At 44.0% G+C, this 23,063-nt stretch overlaps 1 protein-coding gene across 1 annotated transcript; it reads left to right on the top strand.

Annotated features, from left to right (window-relative positions):
• LOC111979039 (anoctamin-8) lies at positions 1 to 23,018 on the top strand. The gene is given in 20 exon segments (XM_070448966.1): positions 1 to 249; positions 7,539 to 7,649; positions 8,283 to 8,415; positions 8,707 to 8,845; positions 8,968 to 9,064; positions 9,168 to 9,284; positions 9,497 to 9,624; positions 11,884 to 12,045; positions 13,832 to 13,844; positions 13,847 to 13,905; positions 13,908 to 13,971; positions 15,886 to 15,899; positions 17,879 to 18,005; positions 18,660 to 18,715; positions 18,845 to 18,919; positions 19,024 to 19,686; positions 19,937 to 20,128; positions 20,474 to 20,605; positions 21,103 to 21,213; positions 21,648 to 23,018. Coding segments are annotated over 20 exon segments (3,216 nt in total). The 5' UTR covers positions 1 to 101; the 3' UTR covers positions 22,323 to 23,018.
• Positions 23,019 to 23,063: the final 45 nt, after the last annotated feature.

The raw sequence follows: 23,063 nt of genomic DNA on the forward strand, positions 1-23,063 counted from the left end.
ATAGCACGAACAGGTAGGGTAGGCGGGTATCACCAACCTTGTTCATACAATGCTCATGCAACATCACCTTCCATAGTTGAAGCGCTGTCTTTTAATGCACCATGATCGTGACGATTGGGGCACCTGATCCCACCGCGTCTGTAAMCAGCACCGCGGACGGCGACAGGATAGGGGAGAGGATGGTGCCCACTGAAGACGACAAGATAACTAAGCAAAAACAGTCATATTCAATGTCGTTCGGTGTCCTGGGTGAGTGTCTTGAGGAATAGAGTATTTGTCGTCGTGAGGTGCGTGAATTCAAGTTAGATGGTTGTAGGGAGGAAAATGATCAATGCTATTTGTGGTGGTACTAGACTATGATGCAGTATTCTCAAACATTCACGCAAAATGCCATTTACCCCAGTACTTGAGGTTAATCACATACACCGTTCATATTAGGCTACATGCCACGTTTGTTTTTGTTTTTGGTGCGTCGCGTTCGGTAGCATTGTGCGCATTCCGATGAGCAGGGCCGAATGTGGCAGCTGTCTTTTGTGGTCCCACAGGTGTAGCCTAGCCTATGGGTCCAAGGCAATGGGACTGCATTTCAGTCTATTATATTGTTATGATGTCGGCTATGTATTGTAATAAATAATGGATTACATTATTTATTTCAGTAATCTAGCAGTCAAACAAGGGGGTTGAAACGGAAACAGTACGATTAAAAGCTAAATATTTCATGTTGGATATGAGTAACCAAAAGTGGCTATTTTATTACAACTTTGTCCTGAAAAAAATGGATTGCGAAATGTGCATACATTAAGCAATCACACACATGTCTTACACGTCCACACTTGCGCAAATACTCCGTACACAGTATCACAATATCACAGCAAGCCGGCAGTTATCAGAACCATCATTTTACCGCACTTCCTTTTGTTTTTGAAAATTCTGTCACAACGTGGTAGAGGCGAGAGCTAACTGACTGGTATGTTTTGCAATGGTTGAAGAAAGTCATCGAAGAGCAGCAGTGCCAAAAAAACTGTATGGCACAGGACATGGCTTTATTATCAATTTGGAGATGGAGATCAACCTGGTCTCAGAGCATTTGGTATTATTCTATACGTAAAACCCGAGACACTCCATTTAGTCCATTTGTGGATGTCCATCACACATTTCGTATGATATCTTTAGAATTACAATTTGTATTATATACATAATGAAGTAGCAAAACTCAGAATATGTTACAAATTCGCAAAACATACAATATGTTACGAAATGTTCTAAACGTATGCTGTTACGAATTCTAGCTAGGTGGCTAAGTGGCTAACGTTAGCTAGCTCGCTGACATTAGCTAGGCTAGGGGTTAGGGTTAAGTTTAGGAGTTAGGTTAAAAGGTTAGGGGAAGGGTTAGGGTTAGGCAAATAGTTATCTAAATGGGTTAGGGGAAGGGTTAGCTAACATGCTAAGTAGTTACACAGTAGCAAGTAGTTGAAAAGTTGCTAATTAGCAAAAATGCTAAAGTTGTCCRTGATGGGGGATAATGACTCAATATTCAGGGCCTGTATTCATAAAGCGTTTGAGAGTACAGTGATGATCTAGGATCAGTTTAGCCTTTTCGATTATAAATCGTATCTGCTACTCTGAGATGCCTAATGAATACAGGCCCAGATATGCTATTGGATGAGGGGACATGGGGATAACCCACATTCAGTAGGCTTTGGACTGCATTTCTATAATTTTTACTGTCTGACTATTATCCTCCATTCAGTACACACACACACACACACACAATTGACCTGTAATGTTTATTGGGCAAAATTGTGTTGATCATAAAGTAAAAGTGTTGGTTAGGAAAAGAGCACCACAGTAAAGTCAGTAGATACAATCAAAGGAACATGACCCCATTTCCTATATCTGCTGATAGATGGCTTTTGACATGTTGCTACTAGTAGACCTAGCAGTCCCAGCACTATAGCAGTACCTAGTATAGCGCTGTCATAAGTATAAACAGTGTTGGCAGTGAAGATAAAAGTATACAATTTAGTTGTGTAAGAATGGGGAATGATAGAGTAGTTGATGCTGTTCATAACTAAAGCCCTACAGTGGCACCTGGTTAGAGTGACAAGATTAATTTCACTTCACAATCTAGACACGGCTCACACGTTAGGGGAGGGAGAGAGAATACCTAGTCAGTTGCACAACCGAATGCGTCCACCGAAATGTGTCTTCTGTATTTAACCCAACCCCTCAATCAGCCTAGTGATGTGTGTGTGGGTGTAAATGTGAAAGAGAGAGACAGTGAGAGAGAGAAAGAAAGTGAGAGACAGAGAGATGGCAGGGAATAAGAACGAGAATCATTGACTGGCAATCCCATAACTGTTCTGTTACTGACAGGACAGGACATGTCAGTAACAGAACATTTATGGGATTGCCAGTCAACCATTCTCGTTATTATTTGGTGTCACATGGTTTGACTGGATTAAGTTGGACACTTTAGTACCTGTGTTTAGTACCTCCCATGTAGTGGTTGGTTTTCAATTGCAGTGCTCCAAAGCTACCATACAAGTACTGCAGCTTAGTAGAGTAAATACTGAGCCTAATGTTCTGTTGTACAAACAACTTAAATACACAGACCCTGTGTTATACAAGAGGAGCCAAACTCTTTTTCAATCATGCCAATGTACAAAATGATCATGTCTAATACTTTCTGATTTGGGATGATCTGTGTCCATTTCTAACTTTCAGACAGCGGAATGAGGTAACAAACTGCTTTGGCCTTGTTGATGGGCAGAAGAGTGGGGAAGCTGACAATGAGGATTTGGCATTTTGGCAGAATCCTCTYTCTCCATCTGTCACCCATGTCAATCAATCAATCAATCAAATGTGTATATAAAGCCCTTTTTACATCAGCTGATGTCACAAAGTGCTGTACAGAAACCCAGCCTAAAACYCCAAACAACAAGCAATGCAGGTGTAGAAGCACGGTGGCTAGGAAAAACTCCCTAGAAAGGCCGGAACCTAGGAAGAAACCAGGCTATGAGGGGTGGCCAGTCCTCTTCTGGCTGTGCCGGGTGGAGATTATAACAGAACATGGCCAAGATGTTCAAATGTTCATAGATGACCAGCAGGGTCAAGTAATAATAATCACAGTGGTTGTAGAGGGTGCAACAGGTCAGCACCTCAGGAGTAAATGTCAGTTGGCTTTTCATAGCCGATCATTCAGAGTATCTCTACCGCTCTTGATGTCTCTAGAGAGTTGAAAACAGCAGGTCTGGGACAAGGTAGAACATCTGGTGAACATGTCAGATGTTCACCAGATGTCATGGCAGAACAGTTGAAACTGGAGCAGCAGCACGACCAGATGGACTGGGGACAGCAAGGAGTCATCAGGCCAGGTAGTCCTGAGGCATGGTCCAAGGACTCAGGTCCTCCGAGAGAAAGAAAGAAAAAGCGAGAAAGAGCATGCTTAAATTCACACAGGACCCTGGATAAGACAGGAGAAATACTCCAGATATAACAGACTGACCCTAGCCCCCCGACACAAACTATTGCAGCATAAATACTGGAGGCTGAGACAGGAGGGGTCGGGAGACACTGGCCCCGTCCGACGATACCCCCAGACAGGGCCAAACAGGCAGGATATAACCCCACACACTTTGCCAAAGCACAGCCCCCACACCACTAGAGGGATATCTTCAACCACCAACTTACTATCCTGAGACAAGGCCGAGTATAGCCCACGRAGATCTCCCCCACAGCACGAACYCAAAGGGGGGCGTCAACCCGGACAGGAAGATCACGTCAGTGACTCAAGTGACGCACCCCTCCTAGGGACGGCATGGAAGAGCACCAGTAAGCCAGTGACTCAGCCCCTGGGGTTTGAGGCAGAGAATCCCAGTGGAGAGAGGGGAACCGGCCAGGCAGAGACAGCAATGGCGATTCGTTGCTAAAGTGCCTTTCCTTTCACCTGGGCCAGACTACACTCAATCATAGGACCTACTGAAGAGATGAGTCTTCAATAAAGACTTAAAGGTCGAGACCGAGTCTGCGTCTCTCACATGGATAGGCAGACCATCACATAAAAATTGAGCTCTATAGGAGAAAGCCCTAACTCCAGCTGTTTGCTAAGAAATTCTAGGGACAGTAAGGAGGCCTGCGTCTTGTGACCATAGCGTATGTGTAGGTATGTACGGCAGGACCAAATCGGAAAGACAGGTAGGAGCAAGCCCATGTAATGCTTTGTAGGTTAGCAGTAAAACCTTGAAATAGCCTTAACAGGAAGCCAGTGGAGAGAGGCTAGCACTTGGGTAATATGATYAAATTTAGCATATTTAGCACTGAAGTTTATTTAGTTCTTTATCCAGGTAGCCGGAAAGTAGAGCATTGCAGTAGTGTAACCTAGAAGTGACAAAAGCATGGATGAATTTTTCTGCATAATGTTTTACAGAAAGTTTCTGATTTTTGCAATGTTACGTAGATGGAAAAAAGCTGTCCTTGAAACAGTCTTGATATGTTCGTCAAAAGAGAGATCAGGGTCCAGAGTAACGCCGAAGTCCTTCACAGTTTTATTTGAGATGACTGTACAACCATCAAGATTAATTGTCAGATTCAACAGAAGATCTCTTTGTTTCTTGGGACCTGGAACTAGCATCTCTGTTTTGTCYGAGTTTAAAAGTAGAACATTTGCCGCCATCCACTTCCTTATGTCTGAAACATAGGCTTCCAGGGAGGGCAAATTTGGGGCTTCACCATGTTTCATCGAAATGTACGGCTGTGTGTTGTCCGCATAGCAGTGAAATTTAACATTATGTTTCCGAATGACATTACCAAGAGGTAAAATATATAGTGAAAACAATAGTGGTACTAAAACAGAGCCTTGAGGAACACCAAAATGTACAGTTGATTTGTCAGAGGACAAACCATCTACAGAAACAAACTGATATCTTTGCGACAGATAAGATCTAAACCAGGCCAGAACTTGTCCGTGTAGACCAATTTGGATTTCCAATCTCTCCAAAATAATGTAATCGATGGTATCAAAAGCAGCACTAAGGTCTAGGAGCACAAGGACAGATGCAGAGCCTTGGTCTGACTCCATTAAAAGGTMATTTACCACCTTCACAAGTGCAGTCTCAGTGCTATGATGGGGTCTAAAACCAAACTGAAGCGTTTCGTATACATTGTTTGTCTTCAGGAAGGCAGTGAGTTGCTGTGCAACAGCTTTTTCAAACATTTTTGAGAGGAATGGGAGATTCGATATAGGCCAATAGTTTTTTTATATTTTCTGGTTCAAGATTTGGCTTTTTCAAGAGAGGCTTTATTACTGCCACTTTGTGTGTTTGGTACACATCCGGGGGATAGAGAGCCGTTTATTATGTTCAACATAGGAGGGCCAAGCACAGGAAGCAGCTCTTTCAGTAGTTTAGTTGGAATAGGGTCCAGTATGCAGCTTGACGGTTTAGAGGCCATGATTATTTTCATCAATGTGTCAAGAGATATAGTATTAAAAAACTTGAGTGTCTCCCTTGATCCTAGGTCCTGGCAGTGTTGTGCAGACTCAGGACAACTGAGCTTTGGAGGAATACGCAGATTTAAAGAGGAATCCGTCATTTGCTTTCTAATGATCGTGATCTTTTTGTCAAAGAAGTTCGTGAATTTATCACTGCTGAAGTGAAAGCCATCCTYTCTTGGGGAATGCTGCTTTTTAGTTAGCTTTGCGACAGTATCAAAAATACATTTTGGATTGTTCTTATTTTCCTCAATTAAGTTGGAAAAATATGATGATCGAGCARCAGTGAGGGCTCTTCGATACTGCTCGGTACTGTCTTTCCAAGCTAGTCGGAAGACTTCCAGTTTGGTGTAGCGCCATTTCCRTTCCAATTGTCTGGAAGCTTGCTTCAGAGCTCAGGTATTTTCTGTATACCAGGGAGCTAGTTTCTTATGACAAATGTTTTTTGTTTTTAGGGGTGCAACTGCATCTAGGGTATAATGCAAGGTTAAATTGAGTTCCTCAGTTAGGTGGCTAACTGATTTTTGTACTCTGACGTCCTTGGGTAGGTGGAGGGAGTCTGGAAGGGCATCTAGGAATCTTTGGGTTGTCCRAGAATTTATAGCACGGCTTTTGATGCTCCTTGGTTKGGGTCTGAGCAGATTATTTGTTGCGATTACAAACGTAATAGAATGTTGGTCCGATAGTCCAGGATTATGAGGAAAAACATTAAGATCCACAACATTTATTCCACGGGACAAAACTAGGTCCAGAGTATGGCTGTGGCAGTGAGTAGGTCCGGAGACATGTTGRACAAAACCCACTGAGTCGATGATGGCTCCGAAAGCCTTTGAGTTTTTCTGTGGACTTTTCCATGTGAATATTACATTCACCAAAAAGTTGAATATTATCTGCCATGACTACAAGGTCCGATAGGGGGATATGGTCACTACTGTAACCCRGAGGTGAGGCCTCATTTAACACAGTAAATTCATCAGGCTTAAGCCATGTTTCAGTCAGGGCAATCACATCAAGATTATGATCAGTGATTAGTTCATTGACTATAACTGCCTTGGAAGTGAGGGATCTAACATTAAGTAGCCCTATTTTGAGATATCACAATATCTTTCAATAATGACAGGAATGGAGGAGGTCTTTATTCTAGTGAGATTGCTATGGCGAACACCGACGTGGATAACAATATCCCTATGCTCTCTACACTCGCCAGTTTTAGCCAGCACCATCTTCAGATTAGCCTTAACGTCGGTAGCCCTGCCCCTTGGTAAACAGTGTATGATCGCTGGATGATTCGTCTTAAGTCTAATACTGCGGGTAATTGAGTCACAAATGACCATGGTTTTCAATTTGTCAGAGCTAATGGTGGGAGGCTTTGGCGTCTCAGACCCCGTAACGGGAGGAGTAGAGACCAGATAAGGCTCGGCCTCTGACTCCGACCCGTTGCTTAACGGGGAGAACCGGTTGAAAGTTTCTGTCGGCTGAATGAGCGACACCGGTTGAGCATTCCTACAGCATTTYCTTCCAGAAGCCATGAGAAAGTTGTCCAGCTGCGGGGACCGTGCGAGRGGATTTAWACTACTATCTGTACTTACTGGTGGCACAGACGCTGTTTCATCCTTTCCTACACTTAAATGACCCTTTCCTAACGATTGCGTCTGAATCTGGGCTTGCAGCACAGCTATCCTCGCCATAAGATGACCGTTCTCTGTTATATTATGAGTACAGCGATTGCAATTGGAAGGTTAATGTTACTACTTAGCTTCGGCTGGTGGAGGTCCTGACGATAAAGCTTCCGGGTGAAAAAGTTGAATGAAAAAAGTTGAGCGAGGGAAAAAATGTAAATATGAAACGTTAATTAAAAAGTAAAAATCGTAAAGTTGGCAAGTAGCAAAGTAAGGTTAGCAACAAACCGCACAGCAACACGTAAACAAGTCTACAAGTTAGGACTGGAAATGATGTCCCATTACACTGTACTGACTGATGTGGACTATTTTTACCATCCATCTGTCTCTCTCTCTCTCTCTCGTCCCCTCTACCTCTTCCCCTTTAGATAATTTGTTTGGGAAACGCCTCTCGCAGGCCAGACAGTACATCATGTCCCATAAATCCTGGCTGAAAATGGTGCCCACGGAAGACTGTGATATCCTAATGACATTCTCAGGTACGCTAAATCACCACCTTCACCTTCCACGGTTCAGTCCCCTCAATCATGAGGGGGAGTCTTATTGGCCAATGTGGGCAATGAGCCAATCACTCGTTGATGTGACACAGAACAGTCTGCAGGGACTATTGAATAATATCCATTACCTGTATGTTTGTKTCAGAGTTAGGCACTCTATGATTCTGCACACATGTTGTGTGGGTTTACACAAATGGATCTCATTAGTCAAAGCAAGTTTCCCACATGGATCCCAAATCAAATTGGGTTGGATATGAATCATTGCACTCATTCTTGAAGGATGGGATGAAATGAATACCCCATAAACACTAGGGCGGTTACCTCTTTTGATTGTATTGACCTTTTCATGGGTCCACCCTGCCACGGTTACCGTTGCTACCTCTGTCAAGCATTGAAGAATGTTGTTGTTGCAGCCTCCTTATTTGAATGTTCCAAGAGTCTGTGATCAGTCTGATGAATGACTAGAATGTGAAGTGTTAAAAAAATGTCAAGCATTGAATGACTGCGACAGAGGTTTCAGTATTAATTCATGGCAATTGGGCTGTGGCTGTATATAGATTTAAATAAATGAAATACAAATTCTGACATAGAAACTGACAATTTACTCCTTTGTAGACACCATAGACGACCACACCTTGCTATGGCTGCTGAACCACATCCGACTGGGAATCCCACAAGTTACAATCCAGATCCGACAGCATCAACACACACAGGGCTACGCATTCTTTATTACAACCACATTTGAGAAGTAAGACACTCCACTTCTTACATGACATTTATGTCGGAAATGTAATGGTTAAATGTTAATTAYATGGTCATAACCAAATATTGTTACCATATCATTCGTAAACATCACATTCATACATAGTGGCCTGGTTCCAGATCTGTTTGTGCTCTGTTGCAATGTTTGGTTTGACAATGACCATAGGAGGAGTTGACAAGACAGAACAGTCAGATATGGGACCAGGTAAATAGCGTCTGAAACAGGACTGTCAAATAAAGCTTGTGTCCTACTCCCCTCTTCTCTTCCTCTCCTCAGCTTGCTGCGTGGTGCAGAGCTGACAGGGATGCGCAAAGTGGTCAAACCACAGTATGGAGGTGGAACACATAGGTTTTCCTGTGCAGAGGATAATATATACGAGAACATAGAGAGCGAGCTGTGCTTTTTCACCTCCCAGGTTCGTATCAGTTATGGCTATGATCTCCAAACGTATTTAAACAGCTCTGATATATGTCCTGTTGCTGATTTTTACCTTGTTCCCTGAAACTCTGTGGTTGTTCGATCTTATCTTTTCTTCAGGAGCGTCAGAGCATCATCAAGTACTGGCTGGACAACCTGCGAGCCAAACAAGGAGAAGTCCTTCACAACTTCCACTTCCTGGAGGGACAACCAATCAGTAAACAGTTTTTTATTTTATTTAATCATTGCCTGACTCTACAGCATCACAATAAAATCTGAGATAGCTTTGTTATTGACTGATAACTATGAGTKCATCTCAGTTCCAGAGCTGATGGCCAGAGGAGTAATCTATCAAGTGTTTCCTCTACACGAGCAACGGATCCTCAGTCAGCTGATGACGTCATGGGTCCAAGCTGTCTGTGAAAGACAGCCTTTGGGTGAGCAGCACCTGTTGAGACAATATAGCATGCTTAATTGTTACAATTAATTGATCATTCTATCATAGAATAAGAGAATATCATTTGCACTACAAATACAATATCAATGGAAAGATACACATTTCTTAAAAATATAATTGACTAACTGAAGCCAATAACCCATTGTGTCTGTCTTTGTCTGTCATGTTGTTGGTGTCATGTCTGTGTGTCAGATGACGTCTGTGATTACTTTGGGGTGAAGATTGGCATGTACTTTGCCTGGCTGGGTTTCTACACCAACTCCATGCTGTACCCTGCAGTCATCGGCTTCCTGCTGTGGATCCTGGCTGAGGCTGACCAGGTAGGTGGTGCAGCATCACATTACCTAATGAAGATCTCACACTGGTCAATATACACTACAGGTCAAAAGTTTTAGAACACCTACTCATTCAAGGGTTTTTCTTTATTTTTCTATTTCCTACATTGTGGAATAATAGTGAAGAAATCAAAACTATGAAATAACACATATGGAATCATGTACTGTAGTAATCAAAAAAGTGTTAAACAAATCAAAATATAWTTTATATTTGAGATTCTTCAAATAGCCACCCTTTGCCTTGATGACAGCTTTGCACACTCTCAACCAGCTTCATGAGGTAGTCACCTGGAATGCATTTCAATTAACAGGTGTGTCTTCTTAAAAGTTAATTTGTGGAATTTCTTTACCTCTTAATGCATTTGAGCCAGTCAGTTGTGTTGTGACAAGGTAGGGGGGTATACAGAAGATAGCCCTATTTGCTTCTTACCATATTATGGTAAGAACAGCATAAATAAGCAAAAAGAAATGACAGTCCATCATTACTTTAAGACAAGAAGGCCAGTCAATACAGAACATTTCAAGAACTTTTAAACTTTCTTCAAGTTCAGTCGAAAAAACCATCAAGCACTATGATGAAACTGGCTCTCATGAGGACCGCCACAGGAAAGGAAAACCCAGAGTTACCTCTGCTGCAGAGGATAAGTTCATTAGAGTTACCAGCCTCAGAAACTGCAGCACAAATAAATGCTTCACAGAGTTCAAGTAACAGGCACATCTCAACATCAACTATTCAGAGGAGACTGTGAATCAGGCCTTCGTGGTCGAATTACTGCAAAGAAACCACTATTAAAGGACACCAATAATAAGAAGAGACTTGTTTGGGACAAGAAACCYGAGCAATGGACATTAGACTGGTGGAAATTTGTCCTTTGGTCTGGAGTCCAAATTTGAGATTTTTGGTTCCAACCGCCGTGTCTTTGTGAACGGATGATCTCCGCATGTGTATTTCCCACCATAAAGCATGGAGGAGGAGGTGTGATGTTGTGGGGGTGCTTTGCTGGTGACACTGTCTTTGATTTATTTACAATTCAAGGCACACTTAACCAGCATGGCTACCACAGCGTTCTGCAGCGATACGCCATCCCATCTGGTTTGGGCTTAGTGGGACTATAATTTGTTTTTCAACATGGACAACGACCCAACACACCTCCAGGCTGTGTAAGGGCTATTTTACCAAGAAAGAGAATGATGGAGTGCTGCATCAGATGACCTGGCCTCCACAATCCCCTGACCTTAATTAAATTGAGATGGTTTGGGACGAGTCGTATCAGAGTGTGAAGGAAAAGCAGCCAACAGGTGCTCAGAATATGTGGGAGCTCCTTCAAGGCTGTTGGAAAAGCATTCCAGGTGAAGCTGGTTGAGAGAATGCCAAGAGTGTGCAAAGCTGTCATCAAGGCAAAGGSTGGCTATTTGAAGAATCTCAAATATAAAATATATTTTGATTTGTTAAATACTTTTTTGGTTACTACATGATTCCATATGTGTTATTTTATAGTTTTGATGTCTTCACTATTATTCGACAATGTAGAAAATAGTAAAATATAAAGAAAAACCCTTGAATGAGTAGGTGTTCTAAAACGTTTGACCGGTAGTGTACCTGTCAATAGTGCAATCTTAGATAAAAAGGGTTCCAAAAGGGTTCTTCAGCTGTCCCCATAGGAGAACCTTTTTGGATCCAGGTACAAGCCTTTTTGGTTCCAGGTATAACCCTTTTGGGTTCCATGTAGAGCCCTCTGTGGAAATGGTTCTACATGGAACCCAAAAGSGTTCTACCTAGAGCAAAAAGGGATATCCCTGAAACCAAATTTTGTTCTTTAACCCTTTTAGGTTCTAAGTAGCACCTTTTTTTCTAAGACTGTATCATACACAATGTAGTTTAGCCTAGTCCATAATCTGACAATGACATAGTGTAGGTGTTTGCAAGATAGCACAAACAGATCTAGAACTAGGCTACATGTAGCTACCATACACAATAGGAATTCACAGTTTTACAATACAAATGACTCACTTGTTGGAATCTATTTCTGTGTTTTCTCTCCTAATCACCACATTAAAATTCATGTGAAAAAATATGCATGTGTTGGCCTAGACTACAAAACTGTATTTCACCCACCATAGCACTTACCATCTCTGTGCTCTGTGATACATGTCCAGTGTTATTTTTTGTTGATATTTAGTAGAAAGATTCCCCTAATCTGAATGTATCTCATGTGGCTCACCCACTTCTCCACTCCCCAACAGACCAGCCAGGACATCTGCTGTGTGGTGTTTGCCCTCTTCAACGTGGTGTGGGCGACCCTCTTCCTGGAGAGGTGGAAGCGGAGAGAAGCCGAGCTAGCATACAGGTGGGGGACACTGGACACTCCTGCCGAGTCCCTTGAAGATCCTAGACCCCAGTTTCGGGTGAGCGTCCTGTTATTGCATCCTATTCATTCAGAGTTAGGCCGAGATTCAATCTGGGCACGTTGTAGAGCGCTTGACCTTGAAAGATACTTTCCGATTGAGCTGAAATCTGCCCTGTTTACCATGAATGTCTGCAAACGTTGAGAACATTGCCTTTAAAAGACACATTGTCGACAGCGCTGTACAACGCATCATGGATTGAATCCCGATCTTAGATTACTACCAGTGCCGTTTGGTTCCTTCAGGACAATGGCCAAAGTACAAATTCCATCAGCAACCTCATACAGCTGTCCCAGGGCCTGAGTTTCCGGGTGTACAGGGCCAGAGTTTATGGGTCTACAGAGCCATGAGGTTTTCAGGGGGTATACACGGGGCCAATGAGTTTTAGTACAAGGGGTGGCTCCACAGGATTTCTTGGAGTTCAGTTATTTACGGGGTCTACAGGGCAGAGTGTTAGCTGGGTCTTCGGAGGGCAGAGTCTTACGGGTCTACAATGTAGCAGAGTTTAAGGGTTACAGAGCCAGAGTTTAGGGAGGTCTATTAGAGGGAGAAGTTTCATGGGTACTACAGGGGCAACCGAGTTTAGGTGGGTCTACAGAGCCAGAGTTACATCGGGTCTCTACAGGGCCATGAGTTTAGGGTCTAAGCATGGCGGAGAGTTTTAGGGTTGGTGCTACAGGGCCAGAGTTTCACGCGGGTCTATCAAGGGACACGCCAGAGTTTAAGGAGGTCTAACAGGGCAGACAGTTTAAGTGTTGGTCTACCAGGGCCGACAGAGTTTGTACGGGTCTACAGGGCCAGAGTTTAGGGGTCTACAGAGCCAGAGTTTATGGGCTAAGCAATAACAAGGCCAAAGTTTAGCGGGTCACCTACAGGGCAAAGAGTTTTAGGTGTCTAAGGGCCAGAGTTTAGGGGTCTAACAGGGCCAGAGTTTACGGGTCTCCAGGGCCAGAGTTTACGGGGTCTACAGGGCCAGAGTTTCCGGGTGTACAGGGCCAGAGTTTATGGGTCTACAGAGCCAGAGTTTGGGGGTCTTAGGCAGGGCCAGAGTTATGGGTCTACAGGGCCAGAGTTTACGGGTCTACAGGGACGAGAGTTTAGCGGGGTCTACAGGGCCAGAGTTTAACGGGTGTAAGCAGGCAACAGAGTTTATGGGTGCTACAGGGCCAGAGTTTATGGTCTACCAGGGCCAGAGTTTAGGGGTCTACAGGGCCAGAGTTTAGGGTCTACAGCGAGCTAGAGGTCTCTTTATGGGGTCTACAGGGCCAGAGTTTACGGGTGTCTACAGGGCCAGAGTTTAGGGTGCTACAGAGCCAGATAGTTATACGGGTTTAGTTGCAGGGCCAGAGTTTAGGGGTCTACAGGGCCAGAGTTTACGGGTCTACAGGGCCAGAGTTTAGGGGTTCTACAGGACAGAGTTTACGGGTGTACAGGGCCAGAGTTTAGGGTCTACAGGCCAGAGTTTGGGGTCTACAGGGCAGAGTTTATGGGTTAACAGGGCCAGAGTTTAGGCGTTACAGGCACGAGTTTAGGGGGTCTACAGGCAGAGTTTAAGGGTCTACAGGAGTATATGAGATATAGGTTTGGAGAGTGTTGTGTGAATTCCAAGGGTTAGAGGTCAGGGTTCATGCCTCCTGGGGCTTCTAAAGGAGTAGTTGTCTCTGTCCTCCTCAGGCCCGGCTAACTCAGTTTGGTAGCGTCCGCTGGAACTCTGGCGTGGGTTCGAGCCGCCACTTTGGGCGCTAGCATTTAGTTGTGTGTGTCTGACGTGTGGTGTGTTTTTCAGGGTGTAAAGCGGTGTAGCCCATAACAGACTGTGAGGAGTTTTACTACCCACCCTGGAAGAGGACGATTTTTCAGGTGGATGGTCAGCCTCCTCCATCTGTCTCCTCTGTCTCTGCTTTGTCTTCCTGGCCATGCTCATCTGTCGGAGATGCAGGTAAGATACATAAATACAGAGAAATAGCTTATATGACCATTTAAAGGCATTGTAACCCTGCATAAGTTCGGCACAGCGTAGGAGATGACCTTTAAATTTTAAAACCGTGCCTGCAGATTGAAGCAAGCCTTAGCCATCGGAAATCCCAACTTGGTCCTTATTGAAAGTATTTGAATAGAAGGTTGAGTGCGGGCAGCTTAAATTCCTCTTAATTAGTATCTTTAATGTTGACCAGGCACTGTTCGAGATATAGGAGCTCCTTCTGCAGGAAAACACAAAGTATCTGTTAGGCGCTGGATTCAATACCACTATCAGCGGAAAAGTTCCAGTCATTACAGTATAGCAGTACAGCAGTTCAGCAGTACAGTACAGCAATACAGCAGTTCAGCAGTACAGTATAGCGGTTCAGCAGTACAGTATAGCAGTACAGCAGTTCATAGCAAGTAGCAGAAGTTCAGTTGCAGTACAGTATCAGGCAGTACCTGCACTGGCAGTACAGCAGTTCAGCATACAGTTATAGCAGTACAGCAGTTCAGCAGTAAGTAGAGTACGAGCAGTCCAGGACACAACGGAGGTACAAGTAGCTATAGTCCTCAGTTAGAGCAGACAGTATCTAGCAGTAGCAGTAGTTCAGCAGTACAGTTCAGCAGTACAGTAATAGGCAGTACAGGGGTAGCAGGAGTCAGTTACAGTATTATAGGCCAGTACAATGACCCCAGTAGTTCAGCAGTACAGGTTCAGGCAGTATACAGTATAGCAGTAGCAGCAGTTCAGCAGTACAGTATAGCAGTAGCAGCAGTTCAGCAGTAGGTATAGCAGTACAGTACATTGAGTACACAGTATCAGGGGGCAGTACAAGTACAGCAGTTCAGCAGTACAGTACCAGCAGTTCAGCCAGTACAGTATAGCCGCAGTTCAGCAGTACAGTATAGCGGCGACAGGCTGTTCGTCAGCAGTAAGTATAGCGGTCAGCAGTCAGTAGTCAGCAGTACAGTTCAGCAGTACAGCAGTTCAGCACAGCTCAACAGTATACGCAGTAACAGTACAGCAGTACAGTATAGGCGTACAGCAGTTCAGCATCAGCAGTAGAGATAGGGCAGGTACAGTATAGCGGTCATCAGCAGTACCGGGGGTATACGGCGGTCTACAATGGGATGTTGCGTTCAAGCAGTACAGTAAATTAACGCGGTACACGCAGTCTAGAAGTACAGTATATGCAGACAGCAGTACAGTAGGGGGGGAGTAACAGAGTCTCACGCCACAGTATAGTGTCTTACGCGGTAAGCATTTCTTACCACGCACGTACCAGCTATAGGTACATGAGCGAGTACACGCACGTTACAGTATATCCGGCGTTCGAGCAGTACACGTTATTGGCGGTGACGACGGGCAGTACACGTATACGACAGGCTTCGGGACGTACAGTAATCGGGACCGCAGGTACACCGCAGTTTCAGGGGAGGTATAGCAGTACAGCAGTAACAGATATAGTAGTACAGGCAGTAACACGGGTTTATTGCAGTTCATTGGCAGTAGATGTACTTCACTGCGGGGGGGTACACGCAGTTCAGCAGTACAGTATAGCAGTACAGCAGTTCAGCAGTAAGTATATGCAGTTCAAGCAGTAACGTATAGCAAGAACAGGCCAAGTTCAGCAGTAGCAGATATAGCAGTTCAGGCCGTACAGTATACCGGCGTTTGGTGAACAGGGAAGTTCGCAGGCATGTATAGGGCAGTCATTAGGGAGTACAGGGATATTAGACGGCTATCAGCAGTTACAGCAGTACAGGCAGGGTTAGGCCAGTACAGTGATTAGGGCCGTTACACGCAGTCCTCGAGTGCAGTAAGTATAGACGGGTTCAGCCAGTCACTATGACTCATACCCCGCAGTATCGCAGTAGGCAGGGAATAGCAAGTTCAGAGTACAGGGTAAGTAAATTGCAGTACAGCAGTTTTTGGGCAGTATCAGTATATGGAACAGTTCAGGGCAGTTACACTGTATATGCGAGTTCACACGATTGCAGTTTCATGTCAGTATATGGTGTATTATTCCGCACAGGCGGTACCGGACAGTACTAGGGGTCTCTGTCGGTATATGGGGCTTGATGCAGTACAGTATACCGCAGTTCAGCAGCTACAGTATACGGCGGTAACTGCAGTTCAGTAAGTGACCCAGTATTGCGGTGTGGCAGTCAGTTTCATGCCAGTTACAGTATTAGGCAGTAGTCGCAGGTAGCTAGGGTGTAGGCTAGTGACAGGGTTAGGCAGTATCAGCAGTACATGCAGTTACAGTAATAGTGCGGGGTACAGGTCAGTTCAGTATAGCGGTACAGCAGTTTTCGCAGTACAGTACTAGCCAGGGGCTAGCATTGCAGTGGTATGGCAGTACATGTATAGGCGGGGTTACAGCAGTACTGTAATGCAGTACAGCAGTACACGCAGGTTACACGTATTACGCAGCTACAGCGTCAGCAGTACAGTAATAGCGGCAGAAAATTGTACTTGTCATTTCCGATTGAGCCATACTGTACAGTGCATTCAAGACCCCTTTACTTTTTCCACATTTTGTTACGTTACAGCCTCATTCTAAAATGGATAAAATCATTTTTTCCCCTCAATGTTTGAAAATGTATTCAAAATAAAAAACAGAAATGCACTATTTACATAACTATTCAGACCCTTTGCTATGAGACTCGAAATTGAGCTCAGGTGCATCCTGTTTCTATTGATCATCCTTGAGATGTTTCTACAACTTTATTGGAGTACACCTGTGTTAAATTCAATTGATTGGACATGATTTGGAAAGGCACACAAATCAAATATAATTGTATTTGTCACATGCGCCGAATACAACAGGTGTAGACCTTACAGTGAAATGCTTACTAAGCCCTTAACCAACAATGCAGTTTTAAGAAAAATACCTAAAAAAATAAGAAATAAAGTAACAAATAATTAAAGAGCAGCAGTAAACCTATCTATATAAGGTCCCACAGTTGACAGTGCATGTCAGAGCAAAAACCAAGAAATGAGGTTGAAGGAATTGTTCGTAGAGCTCCGAGACAGTATTGTGTCGAGGCACAGATCTGGTGAAGGGTACCCAAACATTTGCCTCTTATCATTCTTAAATGGAAAAAAGTTTAGAACTACCAAGACTCTTCCTAGAGCTGGCCGCCTGGACAAACTGAGCAATTGGGGGAGATGGGGCTTGGTCAGGGAGKKRATCAAGACCCCGATGGTCACTCGGACAGAACTCTCCCATCTCCTCTKYKSMKMTGGGAGAACCTTCCARAAGGACAACCATCTCTGYAGCACTCCACCAATCAGACCTTTATGGTAGAGTGGCCAGCCGGAAGCCACTCCTCAGTAAAAGGCACATGACAGCCCACTTGGAGTTTGCCAAAAGGCACCTAAAGGACTCTCAGACCATGACAAACAAGATTCTCTGGTCTGATGAAACCAAGATTGAACTCTTTGGCCTGAATACCAAGCGTCACATCTGGAGGAAACCTGGCACCATCCCTACGGTGAAGCATGGTGGTGGCAGCATCATGCTGTGGKTATGTTTTTCAGCGCCAGGGACTGGGAGACTAGTTTCAAAATGTGGAAAAAGTTAAGGGGTCTGAATACTTTATGAATGCACTGTATGCAACTTTTACCGTAAATGCAGTCTCGACTAATGTGGGAATATGTCCTTTAAATTACAATCGCCCTATAGGATCCCTTAGTGTCAGTTATGATGAGTGTGTACTGCCGTTTAAATCACTAGGAACCTAATTCACTTTTCAGGGATAAGCGCTTTTAAGATCAAAGATAATGGATCAAGGGTTAATTAACCTGTCTTGCTGTAATTAAATATATCTCTTTTTTTGGTTGATTTCTTCTTTCTTTTTATAGGAGGTTGTGATGGAAATTAAGGAGTTACCCAGTATCACAAGATTCATTCCTAAAATTTTGCTGGCCATCGTTGTGACTGTATGTGGTGAGGTGTATAGGAAGATCGCCCATTGGCTCAATGATATGGGTAAGCCGTTCAGCTGAGATCCACTAATATGAGCAACAGGTGAGTAATTATGGCCGCAATGAGGGAGTCTCAAAAACCCGATTTAGGCAACAGCGACTAGGATCTGGTTTCAATGATAGACTCTTTATGACATAGATGAACTACATCGCTACTTTATTCGCTTAAATAAAATACTAAATAGTAGCTAGCAAGATTGAGATCAGAGGTTATTTTTAGAGTGCATTTCACAAGTGGCTAGTTTACATCAACTACCTTCACTAAAACAACTGCAATGGTTTTGCCTGCAAACTTTGGTTWTGAATCGCCATATTCTGGCATGTCTGCCTCGTGGTTTGATGGGAGAGTCTCCGGAATATTTTCCCCTGAACGACATAGGCAGTGACATAGTTCCTCTATGCCAAAAGATTCCATCATTGAAACCAGACCCTATGTCTTGCCTAGGGTCAGGTTTTCCAGACTAGCAGTGAGGACYCAGAGTAGGAGTACTGATCTGGGATCAGGTCCCTCCCTGTCCATGTCATCTACAAGGCAAACGCTTTACGAATCCTGGCTCTGATCTCTTCAGGTTTAGTACAAAGTGATCATACAGGTTTGTTCAGTAATCAGTATCAAATGGAGCGATGTATTTTAATGATTCTTATCACTTTGTTACAGAGAACTACAGACTTCAGAGTGCCTATGAGAATAATCTCATCATTAAAATGTTTTTTGTAAGTTAGACTTTTCATGTTTATTTTATTCCTACTGTTCTCTATTATCCAAAGGGTGTATTATTGACTAACACTGTTATATAAATGTTTAGAAATGTCTCATTCAGACTCCTTCTCTTCATTTTGCAGTTTGAGTTTATAAATTCTTACCTTAGCCTTTTCTACATCGGATTCTACCTCAAGGACATGGAGCGACTAAAGGAGGTAAAATCTGTCAATTAGGTTTGAATAATGGAAAACATGATTGAACAAAATGATTCTCGCTAAAGAACAGCAATAACAGAATCACTCAAACGGTCTCTTCACAGATGCTAGCCACTCTCCTGATCTTCCGCCAGTTTCTCCAGAACATCAAGGAGGTGCTCCAGCCTTATCTGTACGAGCACCACAAACTAGGAGTATTTACCCCCAAGGTTGTGTGGGAGGTTCTCCAGGCCATAGTGATCAAGTACAGCCGCCTGGCTCTAGGAAAGGCCCAGGCTTCATGGACTATCCAATCCCTGCTAGGCCCCAAAGGCCTTGCCACACATCCTGTGAATGGACAGACAGAACAGAACAAGAGAGGAGATCTAAAGGCTGGCTACAGGTTCACAGAGGAAGAGTGGGACATAAATGACACACTGAGGCAGCGGAAGATTAGCTTCAATGAGAAGGTGGACGTTGCCAGGGACGTTGCCATGGCGAYCCAGCCCGAGGACAGCTTCCCGGAGGACAGTCCCACGATGGTGGAGGAGGGCATGGATCCTTCCAGCATCTTTGAGATGGGYGACGATGACAGTGACTATGAGTTATCTGAGACCAAGGAGACTAGTGTCTCCCCACCAAGTGGCTATGACACGGTAGTATGTCAAAGACGGAAAAATCCAATCCCAGAGAAAGAATCCACAAAGTCCTGGATTGACCCGCCTGAGGAGCCCAAGTCTGTCATCCTCACCCAAGCAGAGATGGAGAGCTGCATGCAGACATATGAGGTATGGCTTAGTTGTCAGATCTGTTGTTATGAACTGGATCTGCTGTCTGTGTATCAGTGCAACACAGTGCATTAGGTTTATATTGTACACGTTTAGTTGCATTTGAATGGACTTGAGTTAGTATTTGGTGCATAAAAACCCCGCGTACAGTGCATTCAGATTTGAAGTAAAAAGTGATTTAAACACAAATGCTATTCAATGACAGCCCATGCAGTTATATGACTTAGATTTTTGACCTCTGAMCCAACAGGACACCCTGCAGGACTACCAGGAGATGTTCATCCAGTTTGGCTACGTCGTGCTCTTCTCCTCTGCCTTCCCATTGGCTGCCATGTGCGCACTCATCAACAACATTATTGAGATCCGGAGTGACGCCTTGAAGCTCTGCACAGGCCTGCAGAGGCCCTTTGGCCAGAGGGTGGAGAGCATCGGACAGTGGCAGGTTAGTGGTCGCTCACATCTGGGCTCGTATTCAAAAGACMTCTTTGAGTAGGAGTGCTGATCTAGGATCAGCTCCCCCTAGTGCCTGTAATCTTATTCATTATGATCTAAAAGGCAAAAATCATCATAGATCAGCACTCCTATTCTCCAATTATGAGTTTATCCTGGTACAGTATGTCCCAGGACATATATTCAAATACATATTTACCTCACCTGCAATTAAGCTTAAACTTAGAGAACCATTTTAAAATCATGCAATTCTTCAAAAAAGCAAGACAACAGCTATTTCTTTCATAAAGATAATTTCCCTCTGAGATATTTGAATCTCTTCTCTTTCTGTGTGCAGACTGCAATGGAGGCCATGGGCTTGATAGCCATCATGGTGAACTGTTACCTCATTGGCCAGTGTGGTCAGCTGCAGCGTCTCTTCCCCTGGCTGAGCCCAGAGATGGTCATCATCTCCATCGTGGTACTGGAGGTAAAACAATGYAGTGGACATTGTGTTTTAGCACCTTTCTCAAAACCAAGGAGGCTGTACATAAATCCCACAGATTACGGACTATAAAACAATGCGGGGGGGGGGGGGGGGGGGGGGGTCTGTCTAAGCACAAGTCAACAGCCTTCACTCAAATATGGCATTTCGTTTTGAAAATCAATTTTAGCRTTGTACAATAATGTAGATGCATATTGTGCTGTCTTTTAAAATTGAAAAAGACCTGAGAGGTAATTGAGAAGAACAAGAGCTGCTGAAAGGCATGAGCCCAACATGGGGCTCGTACCCACAACCCTGTGATTAAGAGTCTAAGGCTATACCAACTGAGCTAGCCGGCTTGAAAAGATCAAGCAGCTCCCTCTACACATCACACACACAGCATGGCATCATCACACTCTTTCACTCTATAGATGAATTACACTTTTCTATGTTTTTATGTCACTGTTTGCTCAGTCTGTCCTTTGTTGTTTTGGGACTGACAGCATTTTGCCATCCTCCTCAAATACGTCATCCATGTGGCCATCCCTGATATCCCTGGATGGGTCGCAGACCAGATGGCCAAACTGGAGTACCGTCGAAGGGAGGCTTTCAAGGTACAGTTGCATAGGTTGAAACRCTTGGCTAAATCCACAGAGCTGTTATATACTGTCCGTGTCTATCACTATCATCCTCCAAGTTTGTGTCCTTTATGTGTCTTTTCTTAGCRTTTAAAAAAAATATTTGAATCATGWATGCCTGCATTAGGCTTCATACAGACACTGTAKTATGTTTGAGTCCATCAGGGCATCCTTTTGTACTGAATGCATCAAAAGGATATGCCTCTGACACTTCACTTGAACTCTCCAGTAACGTTGGCCTACATAACGCTGTCATTATAATTTAATGACTAAACAAATTTCATACATCATGAAAGATGATGTCAGCATATGGTGTTTAACTTTACAGTCATGACACAAACTAAAGCTGGTCATAGAAAGTGTCTGCTCTCTTTATGCCACATATTGTATATTACCTTGTTCCTATGCAGAAGCATGAGCATCAGGCCCAGCAGCACTTCCAGCAGCAGCTGAGGAGGCGGCGTGAGGAGGAGGAGCTGCAGCGTCAGGCTGAGCTCCAGGCCGAGGCCCGGCAGGAGAGCGAGTACCACAAGGCTGACCACCAGCACCACCACGACAAGACCCAGGGCAAGCCTGGGGACAAGCCCAAGAGACCCAGCTCTCTGCTGGGAAACAACAACGTGATGAAGCTCAAGCAGATATTCCCCCAGCAGGGGAAGTTCTCTACGGGCACGGCCCGATCCCCTCAGTCCCCAACCGGGGCAGAAGCAAAACTACCCGGTTTCCTCAGCTTCAAGTTCCGGAAGTCTCCGGAGTTGAAGAAGGAGCCGTTGTCAGTAACACCAGCGCCGGGGACCGTGGTGACGACTGCTTCCGTGAACCAGGAGAGGTCTCAATCCCCCAGCAGGACCTTCAGCCCAGGGAAGCTGTTCAGCTTCAGCAGGTCAGAGGGTGCAGTGGTCTGTGCAAACGGAGCTCAGCCGTCCAAACCAGGTGATTCTGGCCCCCAGGCCGCTCCTAACACCCAGCCCACCAGGCAGGACTTGAACACAACCCCGTCAGGCGAGGAGCTACCCTCGTCTGAGAGCGAGAAGGGAGAAACGAGACTATCTAGCAATACTGACAACTCTGGCGCCAAGTGTTAGTCCATCGTCATGGCAACATGGAACATTTAAGAAAGGGAAGCAGAGTAGATACATTTTTATCCTTGTTAAAATGTCACCATGTTAGATGGAGAGTATGATAAAATTGTTATTCTTGTTAAAATGTCACCGTGGTAAATGCACTTCCTRTAGGTCATCCTGAACAAGCTAAATTATGAAATGTAAGGTCAGAATGCAGCAGGTTTTGGGATAATTCTCCACAATCCAAATGACAGTAAATATAGGCTATATCTGTTCTATATACTGACTGTGTAAGTGGATACTATGTACAAATTGTAACAGTTTAACCCCTTGAATGAAGCCCAAGTACCGTCATTAAATACATTTATAAGACTGCATGACTTGTGGTTCTGATAATCATAAAGCATTCCTGTAAGATCTGGATGGCAGTTTCCATTAAAGATTTTGTCAATCCATTCATCAGATTTGATGTCTTAAAAGCATGGCGAATCATCTGCATGCCTGAAATAAATGTCTTCAGTTATTCAGCACCTTCTAAACCAAGCCATCATATATTCCTGCAATAGGACAGAATAAGTACATTCACTGTGACTGTAAGAGATATTCTATTTTTCTTGACTTTGTTTTTCTATGAATTATTTTATTACATGAAGTAGTGAATGTACCTCAATGATGCAAAACGCACTTCAATAAACTTCACCATGAGACCACAGAAAATGTAACGCATCACGTTTTTAACACAGCTACCATGGCAACTTTATC

Source organism: Salvelinus sp. IW2-2015, linkage group LG19 (genome assembly GCF_002910315.2).
Source record: "Salvelinus sp. IW2-2015 linkage group LG19, ASM291031v2, whole genome shotgun sequence".
NCBI lineage: Eukaryota > Metazoa > Chordata > Actinopteri > Salmoniformes > Salmonidae > Salvelinus > Salvelinus sp. IW2-2015.